The 25,932-nt window shown below is 38.4% G+C and overlaps 3 protein-coding genes across 5 annotated transcripts; all 3 read right to left on the minus strand.

Annotated features, from left to right (window-relative positions):
* Positions 1-190: 190 nt before the first annotated feature.
* Positions 191-6,437, minus strand: LOC108239983 (26S proteasome non-ATPase regulatory subunit 4). The gene is made up of 10 exons (XM_017423070.3): positions 6,313-6,437; positions 5,670-5,810; positions 4,112-4,226; positions 3,151-3,237; positions 2,968-3,036; positions 2,619-2,834; positions 2,038-2,146; positions 1,818-1,949; positions 1,677-1,729; positions 191-742 (listed from the first exon to the last, which is right to left on the minus strand). The coding sequence occupies exons 1-10, from the start codon at positions 6,336-6,338 to the stop codon at positions 572-574; spliced, it is 1,119 nt and encodes a 372-aa protein (XP_017278559.1). The 5' UTR covers positions 6,339-6,437; the 3' UTR covers positions 191-571.
* Positions 6,438-7,329: 892 nt separating this feature from the next.
* Positions 7,330-17,245, minus strand: LOC108239974 (phosphatidylinositol 4-phosphate 5-kinase type-1 alpha). 2 transcript variants are annotated; one of them, XM_017423058.3, is made up of 16 exons: positions 17,086-17,245; positions 16,625-16,730; positions 15,654-15,688; positions 15,355-15,441; positions 14,343-14,473; positions 14,077-14,194; positions 13,660-13,812; positions 12,413-12,712; positions 12,096-12,298; positions 11,898-11,981; positions 10,562-10,610; positions 10,405-10,489; positions 10,159-10,314; positions 9,789-10,005; positions 9,049-9,133; positions 7,330-8,964 (listed from the first exon to the last, which is right to left on the minus strand). In XM_017423058.3, exons 2-16 carry the CDS (start codon positions 16,671-16,673, stop codon positions 8,959-8,961), a joined length of 1,758 nt encoding a protein of 585 aa, XP_017278547.1. In that variant the 5' UTR covers positions 16,674-16,730; positions 17,086-17,245; the 3' UTR covers positions 7,330-8,958. The 2 variants fall into 2 exon arrangements, with proteins under 2 accessions (XP_017278547.1, XP_037831663.1); XM_037975735.1 differs by having other exon boundaries at positions 16,625-16,663; positions 17,086-17,225.
* Positions 17,246-18,049: 804 nt separating this feature from the next.
* Positions 18,050-22,628, minus strand: LOC108240005 (extracellular matrix protein 1-like). 2 transcript variants are annotated; one of them, XM_037975736.1, is made up of 4 exons: positions 22,605-22,628; positions 19,873-19,982; positions 19,527-19,783; positions 18,050-18,576 (listed from the first exon to the last, which is right to left on the minus strand). In XM_037975736.1, the coding sequence occupies exons 2-4, from the start codon at positions 19,943-19,945 to the stop codon at positions 18,367-18,369; spliced, it is 540 nt and encodes a 179-aa protein (XP_037831664.1). In that variant the 5' UTR covers positions 19,946-19,982; positions 22,605-22,628; the 3' UTR covers positions 18,050-18,366. The 2 variants fall into 2 exon arrangements, with proteins under 2 accessions (XP_037831664.1, XP_024862954.1); XM_025007186.2 differs by lacking the exon at positions 22,605-22,628 and having other exon boundaries at positions 19,873-20,443.
* Positions 22,629-25,932: the final 3,304 nt, after the last annotated feature.

A 25,932-nucleotide genomic window follows, 5' to 3' on the forward strand; every position in this document is an offset into this window, starting at 1 on the left:
GGGGGGGGGGGGGGGGGGGGAAGAAATGTACGGAGGATGCTGCAGACGACACGTATGTTTATTTCTACCAGAATTACCCCATAAAATAACCCTAAATATTTACATTCATATAAAAAGGCAGCTTTTTTTTTTTACACTGTCGTTTTTTTTATCGTTTCCAGTCTGGCAACAGAAATAAGGAAAAAGGAAACACATTTTCATGTGGCTTTTATTGCAAAAACGCACAAAAACATGACAGGAATGTGACTAACTCGTTAGTCTAAAGCCTGTCAACCCAAACTCCTCTACTGAGTAAATTACTAATTATACACCTTGTTGATAAAATGTAAACTGAAGCGCATACAAGGCAATTTGATAATAGACCATTAGAATTTGTATTTATGGGCAATTCATGTAGTCAGAATTAGACAGGAAATGGTAATTTAATAAATCTTTTATTATACTTTGGTGCCTCCGAGTGTCTCGCAGGAAGGTGGTATTAAATCTCAGAGTGCTGGCATGCAGGGCGGCGCATCAGCAATCTCATGTTTAAAAATAAATCCTGCATAAATCTGCAATTGTTCATTTATTTTCATTTCTTCTTCTCTTCGTCCTTTTTGCTGTCTGGCTTGCTTCCTGTTTGGGATGCCAGGGAGCCCATGGCGTTGCGGATGGCCTCGTTGTTGGGATCGACGCCAGGCAGGTTCTCCAGAACGCTCTGAAGGAACTCTGGGTCTTGCATCACATCGTAGTCATCTTCCTCCTTTTTTTAAACACCAAGATGAAATCGGGTTAAATCAGGTCTTTGGTTGAATCACTGAATGTATGATGACGGCGCCGCTGCAGTATAAATATCACCACAAACTTGCTTATCCTTTCAGTAAGTTGTTAAATGACGCCGTCGCGCTGATAGGTCCTCCCTGATTTAAAGCGACACCTCCTCCTCCTGACAGCAAACACTTTGCTCTAATTTAACACGATAACACAGCTACCGTTTTATTTTTAAAGCCTTGGGTCCACATGGACACAACATTTTAGGAGCAAAACTGCTTCTTTTTTTTTTTTAAACACTGAAACACCATCCTTGTGTTTTTATGCAGTTGTTGGAAGACAACAATGACCTCACCTCCCCACCTCTACTTTAACCCGCGACACGAAGGGTGTCTTTTTCTCGTGTTCACATTTCACACCCAGGGTGTGAGCTTCACACACACTCCACGCTCCGTTTCCTGTTTCTGGTGTGTTTGTCGGACCATTACGGCGCCACACACACGCCTGGCGAAGCTGCTCGCGTTTTGGGTGTTTCCGTGTGGATGAAGACATTTATAGAAACGGTACTGTGTTTACACAGATATTATTTTTTAGAAAAGACAAAAAAAAATTATAATTTTGAAAGAGCTGTTTCTGTGCGGACAAGGCCTAAGAGTTAAAATAATCCTTTAGCTCCTTGAAAAAATGTCCCAGGATGTTTAAGTTCCAGGGATTTTTGGTTAAAAAGCAAAACAAACAACAAAAAAGCACCTACAAAATAAAAGCCCTAGCAGCTAATAGGCATGAACCTTCCAACCAGTCAGAAATAATTTAAAATAAGATAAAACATCTTTAAGAATCAAGAAACTTATATAATCTGCTTATTTAGATGTCTAAAATGACCAATAATGAAAACAATCATTAAATTTTTCACCACAGTGTCTCACCTTTGCTGACTCTGCAGTGTCCATGGGGGCTCCTGTGTCCATTTCACTGTACTCTGTTCACCAAGAAGAACTTATTTTACTGACACGCCTAAAGAAGAAGTTTGATTTTCAAACTCAGTTGGCTTCACAAATGAAACTCACCTCCTCCGGCGAGAGACATCTGCATGGCGTAGGCGATCTGCTCCTCCTCCGTCATGCTGCTGAAATCAGGAAGAGCTGCGGCGCCGCTCTCGGGCTGAGAGATGGACATTTTCAACAAGGCCTCCTCTGATTCTGGGAAGAAAAAACGTTCAATCAATCAAATCTGTACTTTTACAATCAGTGCTCAGAGTTATAAATATACTGTATTCATTTGAATTACCATCAGCAGTGGGTGTAGGGATGCCTGCCTCGGCAGCAGAAGCTGCAGCAGCTCGACGGGCCTCCTCCTCCTGTCTCTGCCGCTGCTCCTCCATCGAAACACGCAAGGCCTACAGCAACGCGCAGAAAATGCACAGTGAAGGAAAAACAACATTCATATCTGCCTTCACATTGAAAAGGTAACATCTCTACTCTGAAAAATCCCCCCTTAAGTATGGAAGTGTGTGAAGTCAGCTGTAAACACTCAACACAAGGTCGAAGTTTGAAATTAAACAAAATAATCTTTGCATTTTCTAAATTTTAAAATTTCATCGTGTTCATTTTTAAGGAAACAACAAAAGGCACTGCCAAATAATTTGGTTGAATGTAAAGGATTTTAACGTTTAAAAAGTGTGGAAAGAATGATCGTTTTTGGCTTCATTAGCCTGTTTTGAGAACTTCAGTAATCATATCATTTTAATTAAAGGTCTCTTTTTACAGCAATAATATTTCAGTCCTAAAACTTTACAGCATTTTCAAATGTTTTCTGCAGAGTCTCGATTGCTTATTGCAGCATCCATCATGCACGCATTTATCACGTACCAAGGCCAGCTCTGGGTCGGCGCTGGGGTCCACACCAAACTCAAAGTCGCTGGCACCGAGACCCATCATGGAGCCTCCTTCACCGGCCAGGATCGGGGAGGACAGCAGAGCATCGGCCAGACTGGGTCCAGGAGGGACCGTGACCAGGTGGGAGCCTGTTCCCTCCTTCCCATTCAGAGTGTTAATGAAAGCTGTCAGCTTTTCTGTGTTGAACTCCTGAACAGATGGACACAGCTGGTTGTAAGTGGAAGCATTTAGGACTGAAAATTCATTAAATATGGAGGTAATAAAAAAGAAAATTACACGCATATCAGATGTTTTAGTAGCAGACAAACCAATGATCCATTACCTCCTCTCCAAAGTTGATGATGTCTACATTCACTTTCTCTTTTTTCAAGCGCTTCGCCATTTTGACAAGCTGCGAGATCAGCAGGTTGGGACGGGAACGAAAGCAAAATAAAACAAGTTAGACTCACCATAAACAACTGAATAAACATTGACCTTAAACTGAAACACGAGACTTCAAACTCACATCTTTTTCCATGTCCTCCACAGGACTTCCAACAAAGGCGATGATCCTCATTTTGTGGTTTTTTCCTTGTCTGTGCTTTAGAGCCAGCTGCAAAAGAAACAAAAGCAGACCTGCTGAAAAAGTGAAACCACGATTAATACAAATGATCTAAAAGACTCAGTTTAGCTTTTTAATATGACTGACTAAATAAGCAGCCTGAAACGGTTTGCTTCACAATACATTCTGAGTAATACTAAATCTGCCATAAACAGTCCTATATCTGGAGCGAGAGGGAGAGAAACGTCACTTATTTTCAGTCTCAGTCTGTAACCGAGAGCAGCACAGACAGCGAACAGGACAATGAGGACAATTTTGACGTTACACCCAGATGCAGAAGATGAGAAGTGGGAAAACAACAGTGGAACAAAGTGTGTGTGTGTCTTTGAAACAGCTGCTTTTCATTCCTGCCAGAGCAGCTCCACCTTACACCATCAGCTGATCAAGAAAAACAAAGTGTAGGGCGGGGACAGGGAGAGACACTTTGACAAAGCAGTCCTCCCAGGTTAGAGCAGTAAGTCCAAACTGTTCGTCTGCGATGCAGATGTCTTCAGTTTGTTTTTGCTGTTTGGCCCAGAAATGAGTTAAATTAATAACAATGAATTTAATATGAATTATTGAGTTTTTATTGTTAACAGTGCAGCTAACTGAAGCTATTAAACCCGACAGCCTTTGTGTTTCACAGTTTAAGAGCAAAGCTGAACTGTACACAGAAACAAAGCAGGACATAAAAGATGCAGAATTACAAGAAGAAAGTTATGAGCTTTTCTTTCTCAGCAAATCAAGACTGAGGTGATAAAAGCTGTTCCTGCTGTTGAAATTACAACAGTTACATCACCATGTGGTTTTGATTGTTTTGTTTTTTTATTTCCTTTTTACTGCTGGCCCATTAGATTAAAGATTTTTGGGGCTGGAGATTACTTACATGAGCCACTCTGATGCCCGTACAGAAGCAGATCTTTCCTTTGGGCTGGACAGCGTGGAGTTTGGACAGAATGCGACCTGTGTCTGGTGTCAGTGTGGTGAGGACCTCACAGTTACTACATCAGAGCAGGAGAACAAACAGCCACAGTTAATCACCATCTGCAGCCTGACAAAACTAAACTGGGGGCCAGATCGTGACACAACTGCAGCAATGTGAATTTAAATTCCTTACAACAAATTTATAGAAAGAAAAAGAACATGTAAGATTTTTTTATTATAAATGTTTAATTGGGAAGCTGTGTGCACAAGCCAGAATTTTTTTTAAAGCAGTGTAGACGTAAACACATCCATACATAGAAAAAGTCATAAAAAAGCTAGCCTCAGTTCTGTATTCAAACAGGACAGAAAAAAGGTAACAGAAGCAACTGACTGAATTCAGCCCAAAGAATCTGAAGGTGGAAAAAAAAGATATTAAATAAAAACTCAGAGTTGACAGTAAACAGGAAGACCTAAAACTGCCTGTTATGGATAAACATCGAGTAAAATCAGATCTTGCAGACGTGTGAAAATAATCAGGAAAAAGATATAGATGTACAGATCAGGATGCAGGTAACTGTCCATGAGTAGGTTACACAAATTTCATTAAAAAGTAAAAAGAATATTTCTTCAAAGGAAAAAAGCCATAATAGCTGACAAAATATGCAAATTTTCAATGTTTTTGATTTGAATTTTTATGCTTCTAACAATTTCCACATCATTAAACGATGGTTTAATTTAACTCAAACTCATCAGTTTTTGTAAATGTGACAGAAAACAGCAAATAGTCATCGTTTTTGTTTACAACTAAATTTGACAATCGGTTACGGAAAGCTCATTTCATCTGATCTGAGCTCCAGTTTTTGCTTTAACTCTCCCCACCGCTCGATTTTCTGTCCATGACTCATCCTCACAGCTTTTAGTCACTTTTCTCTTTTCTACTTTTTCCTTTTTCGACCTGCCGTCTCTGTTCACATCGTTCTCCCTCTGACTCCGTTCACATCCGGGGATTATTTTACCAACTCGTTATCTGAGACTATCCGAACTGTACTCATTGTTTGAATGTAAACAAACGACTCGTAATTGTTGGCAACAAAACTTGACTCTGTATATTTTGCTCATTTATTATAAGTTATGCTGTAGACTTCTGGTAGTGAAGGATGTGTATTAAGTGATTATTTCTTTTAATCATAGATGATACCAATATACAAAACACTCTTTTAAAACACTCTTCAATAAACTCTGCACAGATTTAGTTATTGAAAAGCACCCAGAATTAAACAAGAATGTCCTAAAAACAATATAATTCTACATTAAACTGTGTTTAATGTTAAATTTATATAAATAAAATCCCTTTAGACCTGTGTGTGGTCTGATGAGTGAAGTTCTTTATAAATAGTGTCTCTTTTGAAAGAAGTGGCACTTTTCATGTTTGTTACTCCTGTTTATGAAGCTGAACAAAGTGTTGGAAACATTTTTGAATTTACCCAAATGTCATTAAATAAAGAGAGAGGGTTGCTTACTTTGCCATGGTAATGAGTCCCACATTGTTCTCTGGGTTGCTTCGTGTTTTGGAGTGACAAACTATGTTGACAGCATCCTGCTGAGCCTGAAGCCTGGTGGGCAGAAAGTCTCCATTTCTCATGTACTCACTGTTGTCCACACTGAAAAACATCAGTTTGACTTCACTTTAGAGACCAACTAGCTCTCAGTTCTTCAGTTACCTTTATGTGGGGGAAATAAGTCTGTTTTTCCTCACTTTGGAGCTGATAAAGAGCCTCTAAAAGCTGCTAATAATGTGAGAAAAAGTAAAAAAGAAAAACTAGCACGGCTTGCTGCTGTTAGCAACAACTAAATACAGCTGGACTAAACCATGACGCAGTCTGCGTTGTAGGGTGATAACTTAGACAGAAAACCTTACATCATTAAGAAATTAAATACGCTGTATTACACCAAAACAGACACATTATGAAAACCGTAATTCTGACCTAACTAGCGCTAACAATGACTCAGCTAACCGGTCAAAAAATCTGCCAAACAGGCCCGATAATTTCACCGATTTTCAGGTTTATTGAATAATTTATCGAGTATTTAACTTCCAATACTTTACATAAACTGTTACTGGATTGACAACTGTTTATAAATAGTTTCCTTTTAGGTTCTTACCAGACCATAGTACTTTCCAGCACCATTTTGGAAAACTTCTTGTTGCTCTCTGTCGTAGTCTTGTAGGCTCACATCCTATTGGTTGAAGGCTAAAGAAGGCGGAACGTGATTGGTCAGAAAGTGTCTCCCTTGATTTGGTGTCGGAAAGCGTTCAGAAGTAATTATGAAAACTCAATGCACACTGCCTGTTTGAATTTAAAATGCTACTATTTGTTTTATTTATATTACTGTTTAAGTGTCTTAAGCCATTCCTTATTTATTTGTCTTTTGACAGCATGGAGCTTAAAATCTGATCATTAAATATGATCTTTTTTTGTTGTTGTGTTTTGTAAATTATAATTTGGATATGAAAATGAACACACAAATTGTTGTTCAACTCTGGTCTTTTCCTTAAGTTTTGTCTTTAAACATTTTTTTAAAATTAATAGTCTGTTGCAAAAACAATTACTGAGTTGGACAGGATTAAAAAACATGAATCTTAAATAAATATTAGCTGAAAAGTTACTATGATGTGGAAGTGTTCTTCAAATAAGAAATTCAGACAAAAGGAGGACAACAGAATAGAATAAATAGGATTTATTTAATGCCGGAAGACAAAAAATATCTCAAACATGTTAAAGTTCATGTGATCCATTCTATATGTCAAGTCTAAAAACTGCTCATCCATCTTTAGAACAAAAATCAAACTAATTTATTTGGCTTACATAAAGCAGATGTGTAGTTTGATCTTGTTCTTGCAACATTTTGTTTTGTTCATTATTATATTTTAGTTTTTAATAAAACAAACAAGCAAGTCCTGCATTAACGTTCAATTCCACGAGCTTCATTTCACCGAACATTGTGTTGTTGAATGCAGTAAATAAAACGCTAAACAGAAAATCTGCCTTTGACTTTCATTAGGGAAGAATTATAGAGCTGCTGAGTTTGTTTTAAATCAGAATCAAGAAAAAACAAAACATAACTTTGTAAAAAGAAATCAACTTTTTATCTCCCAGAGAAATAAAACCAGTGAAATTGTTTTGTGGCAGTAAGTTTTAATTAGAACTGATGTTTTACAAAAGGCACAAAAAAAGAAGATTAGACTGTTATTATATTATTTCAACTCTCATAAACACAAACAACTGCACACGTTCTCCAAAGATGGATGAAAAGAAACCCAAAATAAATAGATTCAGATTTAGGTCAAAGTCAAAAAAAGCAACTTTTAAAGTCATCTCAAATCTGGACCATGCACCTTTGGTAAAAGATGTTTATTTTCATATAAATCCATTCATAAACGTACGACTAATGGTGCAAACAAACAAAAAAAGAAACTTAGTGGAGGTAATGAAAACAAAAACAACAAAATGATTGTGCCAGCTTGAAACATCATTTCACAATCTTTGGTAAAGACCGAACAAAAACATCCTCTTTATACATTTGATCAGTGGCTTTAACACTTTAGTTTGAATAAACTCCTGAGAGGAAAAGAAAACACAAGATATAGTCCAAACATTGCTAACAGACTCAGTAGTCTTGTTTCGTGGGATTGGCTCCTAATCACCACCAATCGATCACACTTAATCACATGAATTTCATCTGTCATATGAGTATAAAAAAACAAACACAAACCTCTTTTAAAATATTGTTTTGTTCTTGGTATTAGAAGTTAGTATTCACAGTACCTAAAGTAGTATAAGCTCATTAGAAAATGTGGTTAAATAAAAACCGTGAGCTGATTAGGTCATGTCTTTCTCCAGCACTATTTACATTTACAGTAAGCTTTTTAAAAAATACAATTACAGCATTTTATGGTGAATTGATACAGTATTTTTCTTTCAACACAACCCCCTATTATAAAAACCTGTGCGCCCAACACAAATAATATAGTTTTAAATTAAAACAGCTAAACAAAAAAGGGAGAAAAAATATGATTTTAAACTTTTAGTGGTGTAAACTGTAAATAAAAGATGGATGTCCTCATCTTATGCCAAAGTGGAAGAATTGCAACACCACCCATGGCCACATGTTTAAATGCGCCTCAAATATACATTTGTCTCGAATCAGTTTTTAAAAATCTCACTGAAGTTTCACCCTTTTGTTCCATTTTCGTCTCTTCTGGTTCCAAAAAAAACCCATCAAGATGATCGAATCTGATGATGGCATCACTGTAGAAGCATCCATCTTTTATCTACAGCCTGTTGGTGAGGCAGATACTCAACAGGATGTGTTACAGTAATATGGTAAACACAAAAACGGTACAAAAATGAAAGGAGTTTGAAAACACCTGAATGACTTTCTGCACACAAGCATTAAATCCTTGTGTTACACTCGCCCCTGAACGTTGGCTTAAACGAGCAGATCAGGACCAAAACAACAACAACAACAACTGGTCGTTAATACAGGAACTTCTATAAAAGGATAGATGATAAGATAATGTGCACCACCCACCACATTAATGTACCCACATTTAACACAACCGATTGGAAATCAAAGTGCAAAGAACAGGAACAAATATAAGTATCCCGCTTGGTCTCAGTAATACACTACGAGGCTTTATTTTAGTCCTTGTACGTCAACACGAAGGTGGCTGAAAAAGTTCAACCCTGCTCAGAACCAGCTCTGTGTTCTGTTTGGTTAGTTTGAGTTCCGTTCATCTTTCCACGTTTACACCTGCAAACCAGAAAGTCCTCGTTAAAAAGGAAACAACGTTTCCGTGAATAAAAATCCCCACTGAGAAGCCTGTAATCTACTTACAGATTGTTCGCTTTCGTTACAGACTGTGTCACTGAGCGAGATCGAACTCTCAGTGCCGACACTCGCGTCAAGGGAAGCCTGAGCTCTAAAACACACAAAGACAGAGCAGAAAGTGAATTAAACCTGTGGAACGATTTCCCAGGAATAATTAAACTTTTTATTGCATGACTTTAGAGGTTTACCTTCAGAGGCCGACTTTCATGAACCTCTGATTAAGAGACACTCTTGTCTTTAAAAACAAAACTTTAGTTTAATAAAATAAATAAACTTCTGACGCTGCCACACATATATTTCTACTAAACCTCTGAGGTGGACCATTCCTATGAATTAAATTTTTAATCACTGCAAGTCCCAGCCGTATGGACAGTCATTTTTTTAAGCAGAAACATGAAACAGGTCATGGCTCTGAATCATAAATTAGCAGCTGAGATTAGCACCGTTTTCTCTGCAGGTTGTTGTTGTGCTGACACTTGTTCTATATTAATAGGCCTGCATGAATAAAGGACAAGAGAAGGATGAATTACTGCAAGTTGGTCTTAACTCAGGATGGAAGGGGGAGGTAGGCTTGAATATTTTAAGAAAAATGTATTAATGGCAGACAAATTTAAAGAGTGTCTGCTTAAAATGCTCATTCCTAGCAGAAAGTCAGTGTCCTCAAATTAGGCTGCAGGGTCTCGGAGATTATTAGAATACCATTTATTAAGGTTTTTGGTCCAGTTGCTGTTTATATCCCGTCTTACCTGCTGGGGGAGCTCTTCTCCTGGTCTTCGAGCGCTGCGGTATTTTCACTTCCTCCCGCTGACTCTGAGGTTTCCTGGGAGGGAGCTGGAGAACTAGTTGTGGGAGCGAACTCTGAGCAGAGCAGGGAGGACGAGACGGAGGCTTCGGGAGTGCTGACGACGGTGTCGCTGGGTGGTAACATCTGTGGGAGGAGGTCAGGGCGGCCTGACTGCAAGACTGGGTGCAAGAGGAGGATAAACCCTTAAGAGTGTGTTGTGAAGGAAGCGATTCACATGCTGGCACATGTTTGAAGTTATCAATAAACATGCTTTCCACAGTACAGCTGAAGCAGCTGCGGTCTCCTTTTTTTTTTTTTCCTTCAGTCCTTACCAAAGTTTCCATCACTGTCCTCTAAGGTGTCGGTGCTGAGTTGATGTTGGAGTGAAAGCGGGTTGTTGCCGGTCGTGCCCAACAGAAAGGCCCCAGGACCAGCAGGTTTTTTCATAGGGCCGTTGGCGCGGCGCTTCTTAGTCGGGGAAGACTTCACTGGAAACAAAACCGGCAGGTGTAAAGAAAAACTTCCAACAGTACAACTGATTGGTTGCATTTATCCTTAACTCCACAATATCAACTTACTTGGCATCCTTTTGAAGACCGTGTTGCACACAAATTTCTGAAATCTGTCTGAATAGAAACGTGGCTTGTGTACCGAAACAGTGTCCTGAGAAAGAACAGAGTTTTTTGAGCATGTGTATTTGAAGACACTACAAACAAACAAACAGAGACAGCTTACCCCGTCATGAACCAGGGCTTTCCAGGAATGTTCAAGCTTCTTTATGAGTCTGGAAAAACACACAGAACCCAGCTCCATCATAAAAGTTACAAACATATGGCCAAACATACGTCACATGGAAGAGACGTCCAACTGCAGTCTTTTAGGTCGATTCAGAAATGAGATTTTAGTACAACTCTGACGTGTAGAGTCTGATTTCCACAAGGGCTAAAAGTGACAACAGGCATTTTTTTTCTCCAACTGATTTATAATAAAATATTTAGAGTAAATGATTTTACATTTCTTCAAAAACAGCACCAATGAGACTTTGATTCAACATGAATTGCAAGAGTGTCTCATAATGATTGGAAAAAAAGCCTAAATGGTAGCAACTTCTTACACCTCCTGTGCTTCCTTGACCCTTTTCAATTGTCGTACAGATCATTAAATCAAGCTTTTTTCCCCCACTTGATGCAGCTGGCTAAAGTAAAGGCAGTTCTTTCTAAAAGGCCGACAGTAATCCATGCCTCCACCCGGTTGGATTACTGTAACGCTCTTCATGTCAGAATCAGTGCTTCTTCTGCTGCTCACCTCCACACGGGACAAAATGCCTCCCTGCACTCGCTGCCTCTACATTTTAGGATTCATTTTAAAATTTCCTTTTAAAGCCCCCCACCCTACCCTCTCTGCTGCTACACACCCACCTGTTTCCTCCAGCTGCTCCTGAGTGTCCCAAAAACTAAACATAAGCTTAAAGGGGGATGGCTTTGGCTTTAGACGCCAATTAAGACGTTGACTTTTTAGTTTAATTTAATTTTTATGTCTTGTGACTGCTGTTACGTCTTATTTATTCACTCAGCAAAGACTTTCACATTACAAACAAGCCATTGCTTGTGCAAATTAGCTACGGTGGATTCAGGAAGCAAGTTCAAGCAAGTCAAGCTAAAATAGTCTGATTGTAGTCACCTGCCGAGCAATGGGTGTATCCCTACATAAAAAAACGGTCATTGTAGCTTTAATAGACCAAACAAGCTGAGATTGTGCTACACAGCTTCTTTTATTTCAAGTGAACTTAATCCCCGTCCTCATTTTCTTTTGTTTTTACTTCACAAAACATATATTTACGTTTAAAATCCCTCAAGCTGTTTTCACAGCTACAATGATTATAAGTTAAACTCAAACCAAAGTCTATATCGCAACAAACTACAGTGATTGAGCTTTGACTGCTGCTAAAAACAACAACAACAAATGCTGACAGATCACTGAAGGTGCTGCTCTGTTGGTGTCCTTCTTTTCCCTGTCTGGGTTTGTGTTTTGAGACTAAACAAGGGTAAAAAAAAAAAACCTGCTTAGGTACCTGTAGGACTGCAGAATGTCAATAATACCCATGTAGACCAGCAGCCTCTCGCCTTTTGAGTTCCGTGCTGGAATTCCTCCAGTCCTAAAAAATAAAGCAGGGTCAGCGTGCCGTGATTTGTCTCCATCGAGTCTTTCAAGGACGACAGACTTTTAACAAGAACGTTTCCACGCACCAAACCTCTCCAGGGTCACTCACCTGTCCTCTGGCTCCATTGACCCCACGCCTCCAGATTCAGCCTGAATGGCCTCGATAGCCGTGCTGTACAAAGACTTTTGGACTTGCGGCTTCCTTTGGTCCACAGCCGCTGCCTCTTGGCTGGCCTGCTCTCGGCAGGCCTGATCTAAGTTATGAACTCCCACTAGAAGACTGTAGTCCATAATTTTGAAACTCTCCAAAAGCTGAAGGCAAGCAGAAAAACGCAGGTAATGAAAACTCATGGATTGAATCAGACACTAAAATCTGAATATCTTATTCAGTGGTACCATGCTTTATGTGTCTGAGGGGTATCTTACCAGACAGTCTCTCTGGATGGTCTTACAAACAGCATTGTATTTGTCCACCTCGAGCAACAGCCCCCCCACCATGTCCTGGATAAAGTCCAGGTCTTTGTATGTGGGCACGGCCTTCTCTCGCTCTTTGGGCGAAGCTCGTCGCTTATAAGTGGAGCCTTTTAGATCGAACTTTTGGTGCATTTTCACCGCACTGGGGAGCAAATTGTTCATGACTGCAATGCGGATGTTTTTTCCTCCTGCCTGGACGCAGTAGAGCCCATAGAACTTTGGCAATAAGGTCCTTCTGTTCTGGTTCAGGTTCTGCAGAAGACCAGAGATAACGGATTAGGATTGTACCAGAAACTGCATCACTTCACACGTTGCACCATCAACCACAGACGTGAACATGTTACAGAACCAAAAACTATTTCAAAACTCCAAATAACAACATTATTTATCAGATCTTAGAGCTGAAACTTGTATTTATTCTCACAATAAATCATCCACAGATATTTTCTGGTCTTTACTGTCATGTTTCTGACTCGAGCCCGAGGTAATTTAATGATGCAACTTCTTTTCAGAGGAATCAAAGTGCTTGTAATAAAAACATCTGAACTTTTCAGAAAAGGCCTCTCAGCTCATCAACAATGGGGATAAATTCTCACTAAGGTGACAATGAAATAAAGGAGAACCAGTTCTGACTGATTATCTACCCCAAAGTCAATAATATGTATATGAGAAACGATCATTAACAAAAACATGTTGTGTGTTTTTAATAACTGTATGAGATAAGAGTTTGTTTTCAGTTTAGATGAGAATATTAAAACAAATGGAAACCATTTTTATCGCCCACTCCAAAAAGGTGGGTAATAATGTTTTTTTCCCCCATGTCTGTGTGTTATGTGTTCCTGTCTGTTACCAAAATATCTCAAGAACCACTGGATGCATTTAAATAAAACTTTCAGGAAATAATCTTTGGAGTTACATCTACAACTGAATAGCTTTTGGAGTCAACTCAATTCAAAATGGCTGTCAGAAGGGACTAGGAGTCAGTCAATATTACAGATACTGAGGTAAAATTTGATGTGCTAGTGGTTGAGAGGCTTTCACAACCCATAGTCTGAGTGTGACGCTGTGATGAACCACTTCCCATTGCCATCCGGTGAATTTCTCATTAAAAAAAACAAACATATAAAAGTAGACACGCACACTAAACTAACTGAGCAATCCTACTTAATTCTACACATAGTCTCTGTTTATGTTCTTACCATAAAGTATCCGGGCAGAAGTTTCTGTAGAAACTCGGCCTCTTTGTGCTGAACTGTCTTAATAATGAATTCATCATCATTAGAGACGTAAAATAGAGATCCACTGGCCCCGGAGTTGGACAGCTCAATCAGAGACTCGTTGCACAGGGAGTACTGTAAAAAAACAAACAAAGAAAAGCACAGGGAACAAAGTGTTAAGACATAAAAAGGAACCGAACAACAGAACTGGCTTTCAGAGGGAAAATAAATGTCAAAAGCTCCACCTCTCTTGTGTCAACACTCATTTGTTCATACGTTACCAGTTTCAGTCTCTCCAGTTACTCAATCACTCCATTCTTCTCATTATTCTGTGCTCTTTTGATTACTTTAGCTGGACTTTTTTTCCGAAAAGAATAAATGCAGTGTAAATAAATGTACCATGTAGTCATCGGGGCGGATGCCGAACATTTCTCTGAAGTAACGAAAGGCAACTGGAGCGTATGTTTTGAACCTGAAGTCTCCATAGTGGTGAGCTGGTGTCAGGTTACTGCCCTCACTGCCAGAAAAAGGAAAAAAAAATGTATTCACACAAAGATGGCAAAACAAACAAAAAAAACAACAAAAGTCTTGTGGTGGTATGGGCAAAATAGTGACATACAATAAATAAAGCAACATTTCCTTGCATCAAAATTCTCAAAACTCACTTGGGAAAGAAGATACTTTCCACCACCTCGAAGTCCTGCAGCAGCACGTCTCGCTCGGGTTTTTGGCTCAAGCTGCCCACCGTGTGCGTGATGCCCAGCTGTATCGCCCCTTTCAGAGCAGATGATGTTGTCTGCAAGAACGAGAGAGGAAAACAAACCTGTTTAAAAGGCTGCAAATGATGGGAACCATTTGCACAATCCTGTAAATCCTGTAATATGAACTAATTCACACAACAAATAAACATGAATTAGAGATTTTAGGTTGATGAGAAGATACATTTTAAATGAAATGGTTGGGAATAAGAGGTCTGGTTAGACTACAAATTACTCTGTTTTTCCAGTAACTGATGATAACAACTAAAAGTTTTTTTTTGTATAAAAGTAAAGTAAATACATGCTATGCTTTCAAAGGTAAATAAAATACTGTCTGAGCTTATGAAGTCATAAATTTGTGGGGATAAATCAGACAAAATGTTTTCCTGTGTTTGAATGAATTAAAGTCATCAAACTGAAGACGCTGAGGATTAACAGGCGGGGTAGTAAAAGTGAATCAGTATGATCTAAAATCCCTGCTTCTGCTCACTGAGTCATGGTTCCTTATTTCATAAGATTGGGATAAAATCTGCAGTACTGCATTTCCTCACCAATAGTTTTTCTCATTTTTTAAAAAATATATTTTGCTTTTTAAAATCAACCCCCTGAATCTTTTTCATTTTTTTAGTGTCAACATTCAGAGTAAAATGAGTTCATAGGCAATCCTGTTAAAATAATTTGACAAAAAAACAAAATGAAACAATGGTTTAAAGTTTTAAAAACTATAGCGTGAGAGAGTTTAGATTATTTATAAGCAAAATGTGGAGAGAGACATGTGAGTAAAAGCAAAGAAATTTGGTATTCATCAGCTGAAATAAAATTATGATCAACAACTTCCACAGTTTTAGACTAATTAATATCATAATTGAAGCAGGGGGAAAGCAGATAAAATAAATCGTAACTGCGTGTGTGACGGCACCTTTTTGTACGTTGTCTCCCCTGTGGGATCAATCCCACGATGGCCGATGGTTTTTTTCATGGCGGGAGACATGGTAATACTCGGGCCCTGTCAGTCCAAACACAGCAGAAAGTTACAAAAACGAAAAAGAAAAAAACTCCTACGTCTGATGCAATACGTAGCTTATGTTTCTAACAGGAAAGAGAAGATAACATGTCAGCAAAAGCTTGCTAAATAACGTTATGTTACAGTGATTACATATTGCGTTTCCTAACTGACACGAAACTCTGTTACACACTTCCTGTCTTCCCGAATCTCACCTCTGCAGCAGCATTTTTTCTGGTCCCCGATGGATCTGGAAAGAGAAAAGATGGTGAAGAAACGCAACTTAAATAAGCATTACAAACAGGAACAAAAACGTTTGGCAATCGAGCAGCAGCAGCAGCTGTTTCATCACTGGATGCCAATAACGTCAAACAGCTTCCATCGTCTGACCTACTTAAAGCCGAGCTGAGCTCCAACACAAGCATGCAGACAAACCTCATTTATTACCTCTGACAGAAGCCAGCACCCTCCAAAACTGACCCTGCAGGTCTTTGGTGGCAGTGGGAGGTATTAGATATGCGCACCATTAAAGTGAGTTCAGACGGGACCAGTGAGGAAAAATGAAAAACACTCTGAACATGAAATACATAAAGACTGCTTCTCAGGAATGAGTTGTCAAACACAACAAAAACAACCATGATGAGGCTGAACAGATGACGATAAACTGAACCGGTGGCAAACTTTGAGCCAACAGATTGATGATAAATTTAAAAACAATCATTGTTACCAATAAAACATGCCTTTGGAAAAACTGTGGTGACCAAAGAAATGCTGGATTTTAGGATTAAGGAAAAAAAAATCTGAATATTTCTATACTTCAGTTTGACTAATGTGCTTAAACCTCAGATGAGTAAACAAAGTTTAAACGAGTGAGTTCTGATAAGCTTAATTCTCTATCAGCACACTTAAACGAGATAATACAGGACAGTTTCACTGTTTCAAATGTGAAAACAGAAGCTAGACAATAACCAAAAAAAGAAAGAGCAACCAGTTCTCCAAAACATCATTAAGTGAACTGTCCTGAGGCAAAACTGGCAATGAAGTATTTGAATCAAATACCTGCACACAATGAGCTGACGGACACTAAGAAATGACCCATATATGTGTAGAAACAAACGCAACCAGGACAACACATTATAGCTTTTTGAAAGAAAATGTGGTATTTTATTAATAACACAGTACTTACTGAGAGTTTGGCCCTGAAGACCCGGAGGCTCCTCTAAAGCTGTGGCCATTCAGACAAAAAAAAGCAAAAAAAACAACTACTAAACCCTGGTTTTGATGAGCTAGATCTGTGTAGACAAACAGAAGCTCATTAAACAAAATACCTTTCAGGTGATTTCATATTAAACGACTGACTCGGCTAATCTGAACACGAACAAAACAAAACTTTATGAGCCAAGTTAAGACAAACTGTCAGTGAAAATATGATTACATAACAAGGAAACAACCATAAATGATAATAACAGAAGTTTAGACTGGTTAAAATGGATGATAAAAAGTACGTTTGGGTTAAGACAGTTGACTATTCAAACGGCAGGCGAAGCGACAAAGCTAGCTGCTAACTTCGCTCAATTGTTAACCAGGTATCATTTAAAACAGTTTAAACGAACAGAAAACGACAGAAAAACAAAACAGCCAACTCACTCGATAATCTTGTAAATTATTCCTGCGAGTCACCAGGGGAAAAAAATCGTTTTCTAAAAGGAATGTTTGGTTTTTTTTACCCCAATACAAGTAAACAAGGAAGCAACGCGTATACAGCAGTTTAGTGACAAAAGCTTAAACGCGCTAACAACCGGAACACGCATCGCGTTTCCGGTAACTGTAGGGGTTTCACAATAAAACACTAAACCGGAAGTTGTTTTCTGACAACGCGGAAGTCTTCCGGTTTTTGTTAAAAAATAAAGGTCTGGAAATATATTAAACTCCTAAAAATTATTGAGTAACATCTTCCTCAAAAACATAAAGAGATAATAATAAAAGCGTTACTTTACCATAATATAGCAAATTAAACCAGACAAACTGTGTAACGTGATTCAAAACTTCTGTTTTGAAATTTAAAAGTCAATTTTTTTTCCTCAAAAAAAGTTGGTGTGTGTAAACAAAATCAGAACCCAAACATTTTCTCGACTTTAACTCTGATAATTAATGAGGCAATCTGCTATAGTTTTGAAAGTAAAGTATTTTTTTCCATTCTTACTCAATATAGATATTTTTTTGCCAAAATAAGAGAAAAATATTCTTGAAAAACATAAATCTGTTTTAAAATCCAGTGTTTTGAAAGAGAAGAACTACCTTGTATGACAAAGTACATTAAAGCATTAATTATACTTTAAAACTGAAAGTTTAGAAAAACTAGAAGTTGGACAGAGAAAACAAAAACAAATAAATCCGCAAATAACTTGAAAATGAAAGCATACTAATAACAACATGATTCTGTCAAAAGATTGGTAAAAAAAAAAGTGTATTGTTTGGCTTTTATTACACACTTCATCTTGAGTTAGGAAGAACACACTTTGAACGATTTTACCCAACTAATCCAGCCGACTGTAACTCAGAGTCTGTCGTAATTGCTTTTTCAAAATGTCAGAAACAAAATGCACACATCTGTTCATTTGTTTGTTTTATTTCTTTCAGTGTATCTTATTTATAAAAGGTTGTGACAGTCATGTAAGAAACATTTAATGAGAGCTGTAGAAGTGAGGATTGAAACATCTTGAAAATAAGTTTCCTGTTATCTAAAAAACAGACTTGATTAACATTTAGGACTAACAACATAATTCCAGGACTCTTATTGTCCTTCACAGCATCATCTAAACTAGTTTCTACTTTTCTCTTCTGACTGCTAGACAAAGACAATATATAGATGAACTCTCTGCTCTTTCCTCTGTTACTTTATTTCATGTATTTCTGTGATTTTTGTGGTCAGTTCATGCAGGCAGTCGGGTTGAAGGAGAATCCCGGCTCTGCAGGCATTGGAGGACTAGTGTAACCCGGTTTTCCAAAGTAGTGTGGATTTGGCAGCTGGCTGTTGAAGCAGGTCCATCTTTCCTCGTCTTTGTACTCGCAGCACTCGTATGGAGAAGTCTTGACGGAAAATTCGTCAATGCAGAATCGAGACAGGGCTTGTTTCCACTGCAAGGAAAAAAAGAAAGAAAATATCTTGTTTTAATACAGCTGAAAATCGTCACAAACTCATATAAATGGGTCAAATCTGCCTACAGTTTTCCAAAGTTCAAACATTCCTTTAAGACTTTTCCTTAGGTTTTTTTTTCTGGTGGTGAAAATAGAGACATTTATTTCCTATTTGTCACCACTTATCTGTTCTTTTGAGCATTTACAAAACAGACTAGACATTGCTGGAGGATCAAGAAACCGTGTAAGAACTAAAGCAGGTGAATTCTAGGTTTTTAGGAGACGTGAAGTTGGTTGTTGCTCCTGTGATCAATCTCAGACGTCCAAATAAACTGATCCCCATCAAGCGGTATGTCTCCAGGAGGTGCAAATATCAAATAGTAATCATTACAGTTGTCCCGTTATCTTTAGAAAACACTTTATTTCTTGATAAAACAAGATTATTATGGTGTGAAAACGAGAACTGTCTTTGTTACACCCCAGTTTTTGTTATTTGGTGTTGCTGTTGTGACGCTCAGAGAGGAGGGAGAATCCTTGATGGGAAATTTTCTAGAAAACGAGGTTTGTTATCTTGAGATAATGACACTCTCAAACCTTCACCCCAGCAAAACAAGCCCCATTGTGCCACGATAATGAAATCTGGAGATAAGGTCATAAAATCGTAACGACTCTTGGCTTCTCTAAGGAACAAGCTTTGCTTAAATTTAATTTTAGTGCCTAGAGTATTTGTTTTATTGGTGTTTGGCTATTTAAAATGTTACATTTTATGTGAAAAATGATTTATTTGGTGTCTGTTTGAAAGTATAATGTTCCTATCAGACTTTAATTTACGTCATATTTGTACATGAAATAAGACAGGATATCACTTATTAGAGTTCAGGATAAAATAGTGTTTATGACCTTGAGTTTCTACTTTATTATTATTATTTATTCTGGTATCAGAAACTCACAGCTTGCTGGGTGCAGCAGAGGATCTGGATGGTCTGTTGAGCGACCAGTCCACTGCAGCACAAACTGTACCACGACTCCAGACGATTGATGGTGCTTCCAAGGCGGCGGAAGTAGCTGAAACCGGAGGCCGGGAAGAAGCTGTTAGGATATCTGGGACGGCTTTGACTCTGGAGACAGATGTTTGCCAGATTCTGTAAAACGGGACGGGCAGGCGGGAACGGGATGTCTGGCTCATTCAAGGTGTACTTTTTGGTCTCTGCGGAAAAAAAAAAAAAAAAAATCAAACACAAAGCAACATCAAGAGTTTGAAGATCACAGAAAACCCGAAGGATCAGGAAGTCTTACCTCCCAGAGTGGCACCGAGAAGCGTTATCAGAGCAGTCACCCAAAACGCAGTGAGGCCTATGGCTGAAGTCATGGCTGTAGTGGCAGCGAGGGTCTGGAGAGGCAGGTTTCTGTCCAACCAGCGATGTGATGTGATGTGATCCTCAAGCAATTTATAGGAGCGCGAAGGAGGCGAGGATGTGCGTGGGAGAGAGAGATCCGGAGGTGAAGTGGAAGTGGCAGTGGAGGGGGTGAAGGGATGTGGTGATGTGTCAAGATTAAAACAAACTGAACTTGAGTTATTTTTCCACGTTCAAGGTCAGTTTTTAAACACAATTCATAAACCACATCACAATAAGGCATAAGAAGGATTCATAAAGACTTCATAATAAGGTTAATCATTAGATTTTTAACACCAAATAAAATACAAATAAAACCTTCTTCATTTGTTATTGCAGGAACAGTGTTGAGGCCAGAACTAAAATTTTCATGTTTTTCTACATGAAAATGTTCCAAAATCACAAGGAAACATGCAGAAAATGTGTTTCACATGTAAATTTGAGATGTTTTCCCATGAAAAAATGTGTTTTTTTCCACATGGAAAGTTTTTCACGAAAACAAGTGTGTTTCACACAGAAATCATGTGTTTTTTCTTACATGAAATATGATTTCCAATTTAAGTTTCTGTTAGTAAATGTATTTTTTTTTTGCTTGCCTAATTTCTACTGTTTGCAACTCATTCATCCAAGTGAAAGTTCAGCTCTTTGTGGAAAGGATATGAACAAATATCATCTTACCTGTTGTATTTTTACATGTTTTTTTTATTTTTTGGATTGTGGGAGGAAATCTGGACAAACACGAAGAAACTCCGCACAGAAAGACCCCAGGCTCAACATGGGGCTTGAACCCTGGACCTTCTTGCTGTGAGGCAGCATTGCTAACCACTTATCCACCATGCTGTTAGCAGAAAACTCTTTGAAGGCATATATTATAGATCAAATGTCCCTGCCTTGTATCGTTGTTGCATACAAGGACCAGATTTCAGGAGCTGCCATGCTGTCTGAGCACTCGGGCTTTAACTACTCCCTGCACACAGTCATGGAGTTACAAGAGCTTTCCTTTAGGCATAGAATAACTAATTACAGCTCAACAAGTTAGAAAAATGAAGACCTGAACACAGCAGCAAGGTGCTATGTGAATCAACAAGAGTCAAAACCTGAAAAGTTTTGAGTTTGAAGCAGTTTTTTGTCTTCTTCTCGCTCAGACTAGCTGTTAGCTCATCAATACAGTCAGACTTCAACTCTTTTTTTAATCTAACTGAGTTTATTCAAAGAGCTATCTACAACAGGTGAGATATTTTTTGTTCATAACCTCTCTGCAGAACAGGATTTCAAAAGGTCTGAAGTGTCGCTTTATTAAGAGGCTTCCTGACAAACATCTGCTGTTAAATATTTACCCAGAGAAGAAGGCAGAGTAATCTACAGCGAGACTGAAGAGCACAGATAAATGTAGATTAAAACTACTGCCTTTAAATGATTTATAACATGTTTACAGCTGGATTAAAGATTAACAGCTGAGCTGTTCACGGGTACTCTTTTATAAGGGTAGACTTCATGTGTAGACTCACTGAAATGAAGTACAGGACACATAATTTCAGTAAAGTGAAAGTGATTTCAGTGAACAGATGAGCTTTATTGTTCACCTGCAACTCGACACTGTGAAACCTTGGCACAAACAAGAAACGAGGAGTACTCTGTAGAGTACACAGCAGAGCTTTTATCAGCTGTTGGACAAATCTTCCCTTGTGAGATGGGCAGATAAAAGTACAAATACCTAAAAAATCCAAAAACAATAGCAGCTCACACGCTTCAGCTTGTCCAAAGGTGCAGAAATGTTTGGAGCTGCACAATCAGTCAAAGCAACAGCTCACAGCCTCTGCTGTAGAAGTGATCACTTTTGAGCTCAATAAACGTACAAAAACTGATCATCTTAAATGCATCAAATCTACTGAAAGTAATCACGATGATTGCTTAGGTTTCCAGAAATAAATCCATGAAGGCAAAGTTTGTTGGGAAGAAATGGAAATAATAGATCTGCACAAAAATCGCTGCTTTATTAGTGAGAAATATATCTGAGAAACTAAGACACAGCTTTTGCATATTTTTCATTTGTTAAACTTTTACAGAAATATTTGAAACATGCCCTCCCACCCAAAAAAAAAAAAAAAAATCAATTTACTAGAAAAACTGCATCTGCAAAAATGCAGAGTGCACACCTTATAGGAAAGACTGAACCACCTCCATCCGAAGGTTTTTAAGTAACATCTGAGCTAAAACAAGTTTCTTTTTTTAGTTAAACTGGAATGACCAACTCTGAACACCTTCCAGCCACATTCCTCTCAAGCCTTTTCACCGTCATAAATCCAGGAGTCCACTGTGACTTTTAAGGATGTCTGATAAATAAAATATTTTTAAAAATCAACCTGACCTTTTTCCCCCCATCAAACGTAATAAACATGATTACACTCTCATGGCACTTTTTCATTAACTGTGGGGAAAAAAACAAGTCTTTAACTCGTCTTATCTTCACTGAGTGGGCAAAGAGATGAAGAAAATGTGACTCAGACTGATGTGTTTATCTAAGCTCCTCTCATTTCTTTCCCAAAACAACAAAGAACTTGCAGCAAACTCCTTCATCGTGTCTGCAGAAACTGAGCGCGAGTGTTTTCTGTTATATGAGGACGGTTTACTCACCAAAAAAATGATAAAAATGTTGTTTTATCTTGTTATCTGCAGACAGCGAGGGGTGGAACTGAGACTGCACTCGCTGGGAACCTGCAAATCTGTTTTTACACTCCCTGAAATTCAGTCGTGAAACAAGTGCTTACATGGTTCGTGCTGCACCATGAGAGTTTGTTTTCAGTGGTTATTAGGCATTTTCTTTCAAAATCATTGATTATGTACAACCCAAGTTCTGAAAGCACCAGGATGTTGTGAAAAATGTAATAAAAACTAGCAAAAAAAATAAATTGACCTGGATGAATAAAAGTGCAGAACTGTTTTTTTTTCCCTAATAATGAGCCTCTGCAGTGTGTGAACAGTGTTTTATGTCTGTTTTTATAAATGCTTATTAAGGTGATTTATTTAATGAATTTGTCGTAAAAGAGCCCTTTTTTCCTGAATAGTTTCTGTTAATAATGTTAGCTTTACTAAAGCTGCACATTTACCTTCATCTGTTCATATCTGAAAGGAAAACGGTCTGTTTGATGCTTTAATTAATATTTCTATAACACTTATAAACGTAATGTTAGTTTGTGCTAAAACAAAAACAGTTTACAGTTTTTCTGACTGGTGGAAAAACAAACACTGAAGATTATGAAATTTGCAGAAGGTTTATGGAAGGACCTTTAAATATAAATAAGGTTTTAGGTTTTCTTTGTTTGTTGTCTGTTAAAATCTAGAGCTTGAGTCGATTTCCTCAATTCTCTGCAGTTCCTTGTAATTGTTTGATGAGTCTCTAGATGTCCTCAGTCACCTGTTTTGAGAAGCAGAGTCCACACAGAAAACCCCAGCAGATCAGCAGGTTTGTGTACACACACTCCTAATGGGTGTTAACTGAACATACAGACACAACAAACCTTTGTTTTATGACAAGTTCGGAAGTGAAGCTCCTTATTATCAGATTAAAGGTCATTTAAAAGGTAATTTCCTACAATTTGATAAAAGCCTGACAAGAAAACAATAAAATCCTCCAACTCACAAAAGGTTGGGTAAAACTTAACAGCAGAAATAAAATTGTACATCTTGCCTAAAACTTTAATCTTTCATTTTTTTTAACCTTGCTGTGGCCTTCGGGTGAAGCTACAGGGCTTCTCTACCTCGCTCTATCTCTCTCTCTCTTTTGAGGGCTTCAGGAGGGTTAAAGGAAGGTTTTAAAGAAAATCAGGTGTGGTCGTAGCTGAGAGTCATCCCCGACACAAACTCTGAGAGCCAACTAATAGGTCAAGATCACACGATTTCACATGAACTCTTGAATATTGTTATTTTTAAGCCTTTTCCTTATTGGTCAAACTGGTCAAATCTCAAAAGTTAGCAGCTGAGGTCCATTAATTTGTTTGAGTTTCCAAATCAGGTGGAACCAGCGTGATGGTTTAGGGCCACTGATTGTCACATTGTCATGGATAAAAAACAAACTAGTCATCAGCTGGTGTCAGTTTTATGCTTTAGCTGCCACCAGAAGCTTAGTTTATGACACAATCAAGGTTCACTTTTATCTGAGCACAACGAAACATCAGAGGTGTGTTTTACATAATTCTGCTTACTGTATTTAATCAGTCACATCTGACAGACACACCGGGGCATCAGGCTTTCCTAACGTATTCTGATCCAGCATTCAAACTGTTGTTTTTTATGTTTTTTGTAATCTACCTACTTCTACACACTATTCATACACCAAAACATTCAGCTCGGTTGGGAATAGTAAGATTTGACTTCTGTTTTTTGACACTTTTATACTTTTTAAAAATTCTGCAGCAGCCTGTTTGTGACTGATCCGGTGTGGCGTCGCTTGGATGGACTCGTGTGTTTGTTTTGGCAAAAGTGTTTCACACCGGATGTCCTGTCCTGACATACCCCTCACCATTAACCCGGGCTTGGGATCGGCACGGGAACACACACTGGCTCGTGTTTCCTTCTGGCTGGTTTCCCTCTCCAGATGAACAAGGTAAATAGCCGTGGTTCATCATCCCATCCTGGAACAACCAGAATCACCAGTCAGACCAGAGTCACACAAGGACACACATGTAAACATTGAGCCTTATCAGATGGAGAGAACTTCCTGAGCAGGAAAGAGACGTGTGAGTGAAAGTCAGAGGGCAGGATCCCCTAAGGGAAGAAACAACATCATCGGAAACATTTAGGTAAGTCTGCTCATTACATTTTTACTGAATACCTTTTTTTTCCCCTCGGGATAAACTGCAGACATTTAAAATGTAAAGAGAACGCACAATTAGAAACCCGCTGTTAGACACAACTATAGTTTTGGTTTCAAACGTGTCAAACTACACGTCCTGTCAGTCATCCAGGTGTCTGCTTTTCACAAGCTTAGAAAAAGGAACTGGAACAACTTTTTAAAATATGGACACATGATATGTATCGAAAAAAAAAACAACTTTCATCAAGTAAACTAAGGGAGGTTTAGAGCACAATAACCCGCATTTAAATTAATTTGAATATGATTCAAATTTTCTTGCTCCAGCCCCCAACATTTTGTCCCAGTATATACGTCTGTGAGAGCTGCGTCTGTCTGCAGGTCGGTGCTGAGACTACAAACAAAAGCTGTTTACAGTAAAACAGAAATTTTATCCTCATTTTGCACAAAAAGATAAATTACAGAAACAAAAAAGCTGTTTATCTTTTCCCAAATGTACTCTATTGTGTACTGTTTTCATGACAATGCCAGATAATCCGCTGTTGACGCACATGAACTATTGCAAAATCCTCAAGGATTAAAAAATAATCTCAAAAATTATAATTTAACGGTAAGGTTGACACTAGCAGATGTAAATGACTGATGCATAAATGTAAAATGCAATTTTGTTGACACTGCGTGTGATACTAGTGTTTTTTATTGACTACACCACCCTCTCCCGCCACAGAAAAACTAACATGTAAATTATCTCTTGAGCAAAGTACCTTTCTGGCACCTTATTAATCCTGACCAGAAGCTGAAAAGCAGGTTTATGGCATGGCTCAACTTGTTCGTACAGTTAATGAAACCTACGCAAAGAACCAGGTTCTCATAAAATACAGAGGAAGCTCATTTAAAACAGGAGATGAGATGTTTTATGCTGTCAAGAAGGTCGGAGATGGAGCAGAGATTAAGGCTGTATTCAGACCTGATAGTCCTGTTGATTCAGTTTTATTGGGGACCAAAATGGCAGCATTTGTTCCATTTTCAGCTGCTGCGGATCGCATTCACGCTGCACCGAGTCCATCCATCCATTTTCTTTAACCGCTTCTCCATTCCGGGTCACGTGTAGCTGGTGCCTATCCCCAGCAGTCACTGTGCAAGAGGCGGGGG

The sequence above is a fragment of the Kryptolebias marmoratus genome, linkage group LG5 (genome assembly GCF_001649575.2).
Source record: "Kryptolebias marmoratus isolate JLee-2015 linkage group LG5, ASM164957v2, whole genome shotgun sequence".
Lineage (NCBI taxonomy): Eukaryota > Metazoa > Chordata > Actinopteri > Cyprinodontiformes > Rivulidae > Kryptolebias > Kryptolebias marmoratus.

What these genes read in the sequence shown, in the direction of transcription:
- LOC108239983 (XM_017423070.3), bottom strand. Translation starts at nt 6,338, where the DNA reads ATGGTGCTGGAAAGTACTATGGTCTG. An exon ending in CTGGAAAGTACTATGGTCTG is followed by an intron (nt 5,811 to 6,312) that starts GTAAGAACCTAA and finishes GATGTTTTTCAG; the next exon opens with TGTGGACAACAGTGAGTACA. An exon ending in ACACTGCAGAGTCAGCAAAG is followed by an intron (nt 743 to 1,676) that starts GTGAGACACTGT and finishes GTTTAAAAAAAG; the next exon opens with GAGGAAGATGACTACGATGT.
- LOC108239974 (XM_017423058.3), bottom strand. Translation starts at nt 16,673, where the DNA reads ATGGCCACAGCTTTAGAGGAGCCTCCGGGTCTTCAGGGCCAAACTCTC. An exon ending in GAAAGTATCTTCTTTCCCAA is followed by an intron (nt 14,195 to 14,342) that starts GTGAGTTTTGAG and finishes TTTTTCTGGCAG; the next exon opens with TGAGGGCAGTAACCTGACAC. An exon ending in GGTCTTCAAAAGGATGCCAA is followed by an intron (nt 10,315 to 10,404) that starts GTAAGTTGATAT and finishes TTTTGTTTCCAG; the next exon opens with TGAAGTCTTCCCCGACTAAG.
- LOC108240005 (XM_037975736.1), bottom strand. Translation starts at nt 19,945, where the DNA reads ATGACTTCAGCCATAGGCCTCACTGCGTTTTGGGTGACTGCTCTGATA. An exon ending in TCTCGGTGCCACTCTGGGAG is followed by an intron (nt 19,784 to 19,872) that starts GTAAGACTTCCT and finishes TTTTTTCCGCAG; the next exon opens with AGACCAAAAAGTACACCTTG. An exon ending in TCTGCTGCACCCAGCAAGCT is followed by an intron (nt 18,577 to 19,526) that starts GTGAGTTTCTGA and finishes TTTTCCTTGCAG; the next exon opens with TGGAAACAAGCCCTGTCTCG.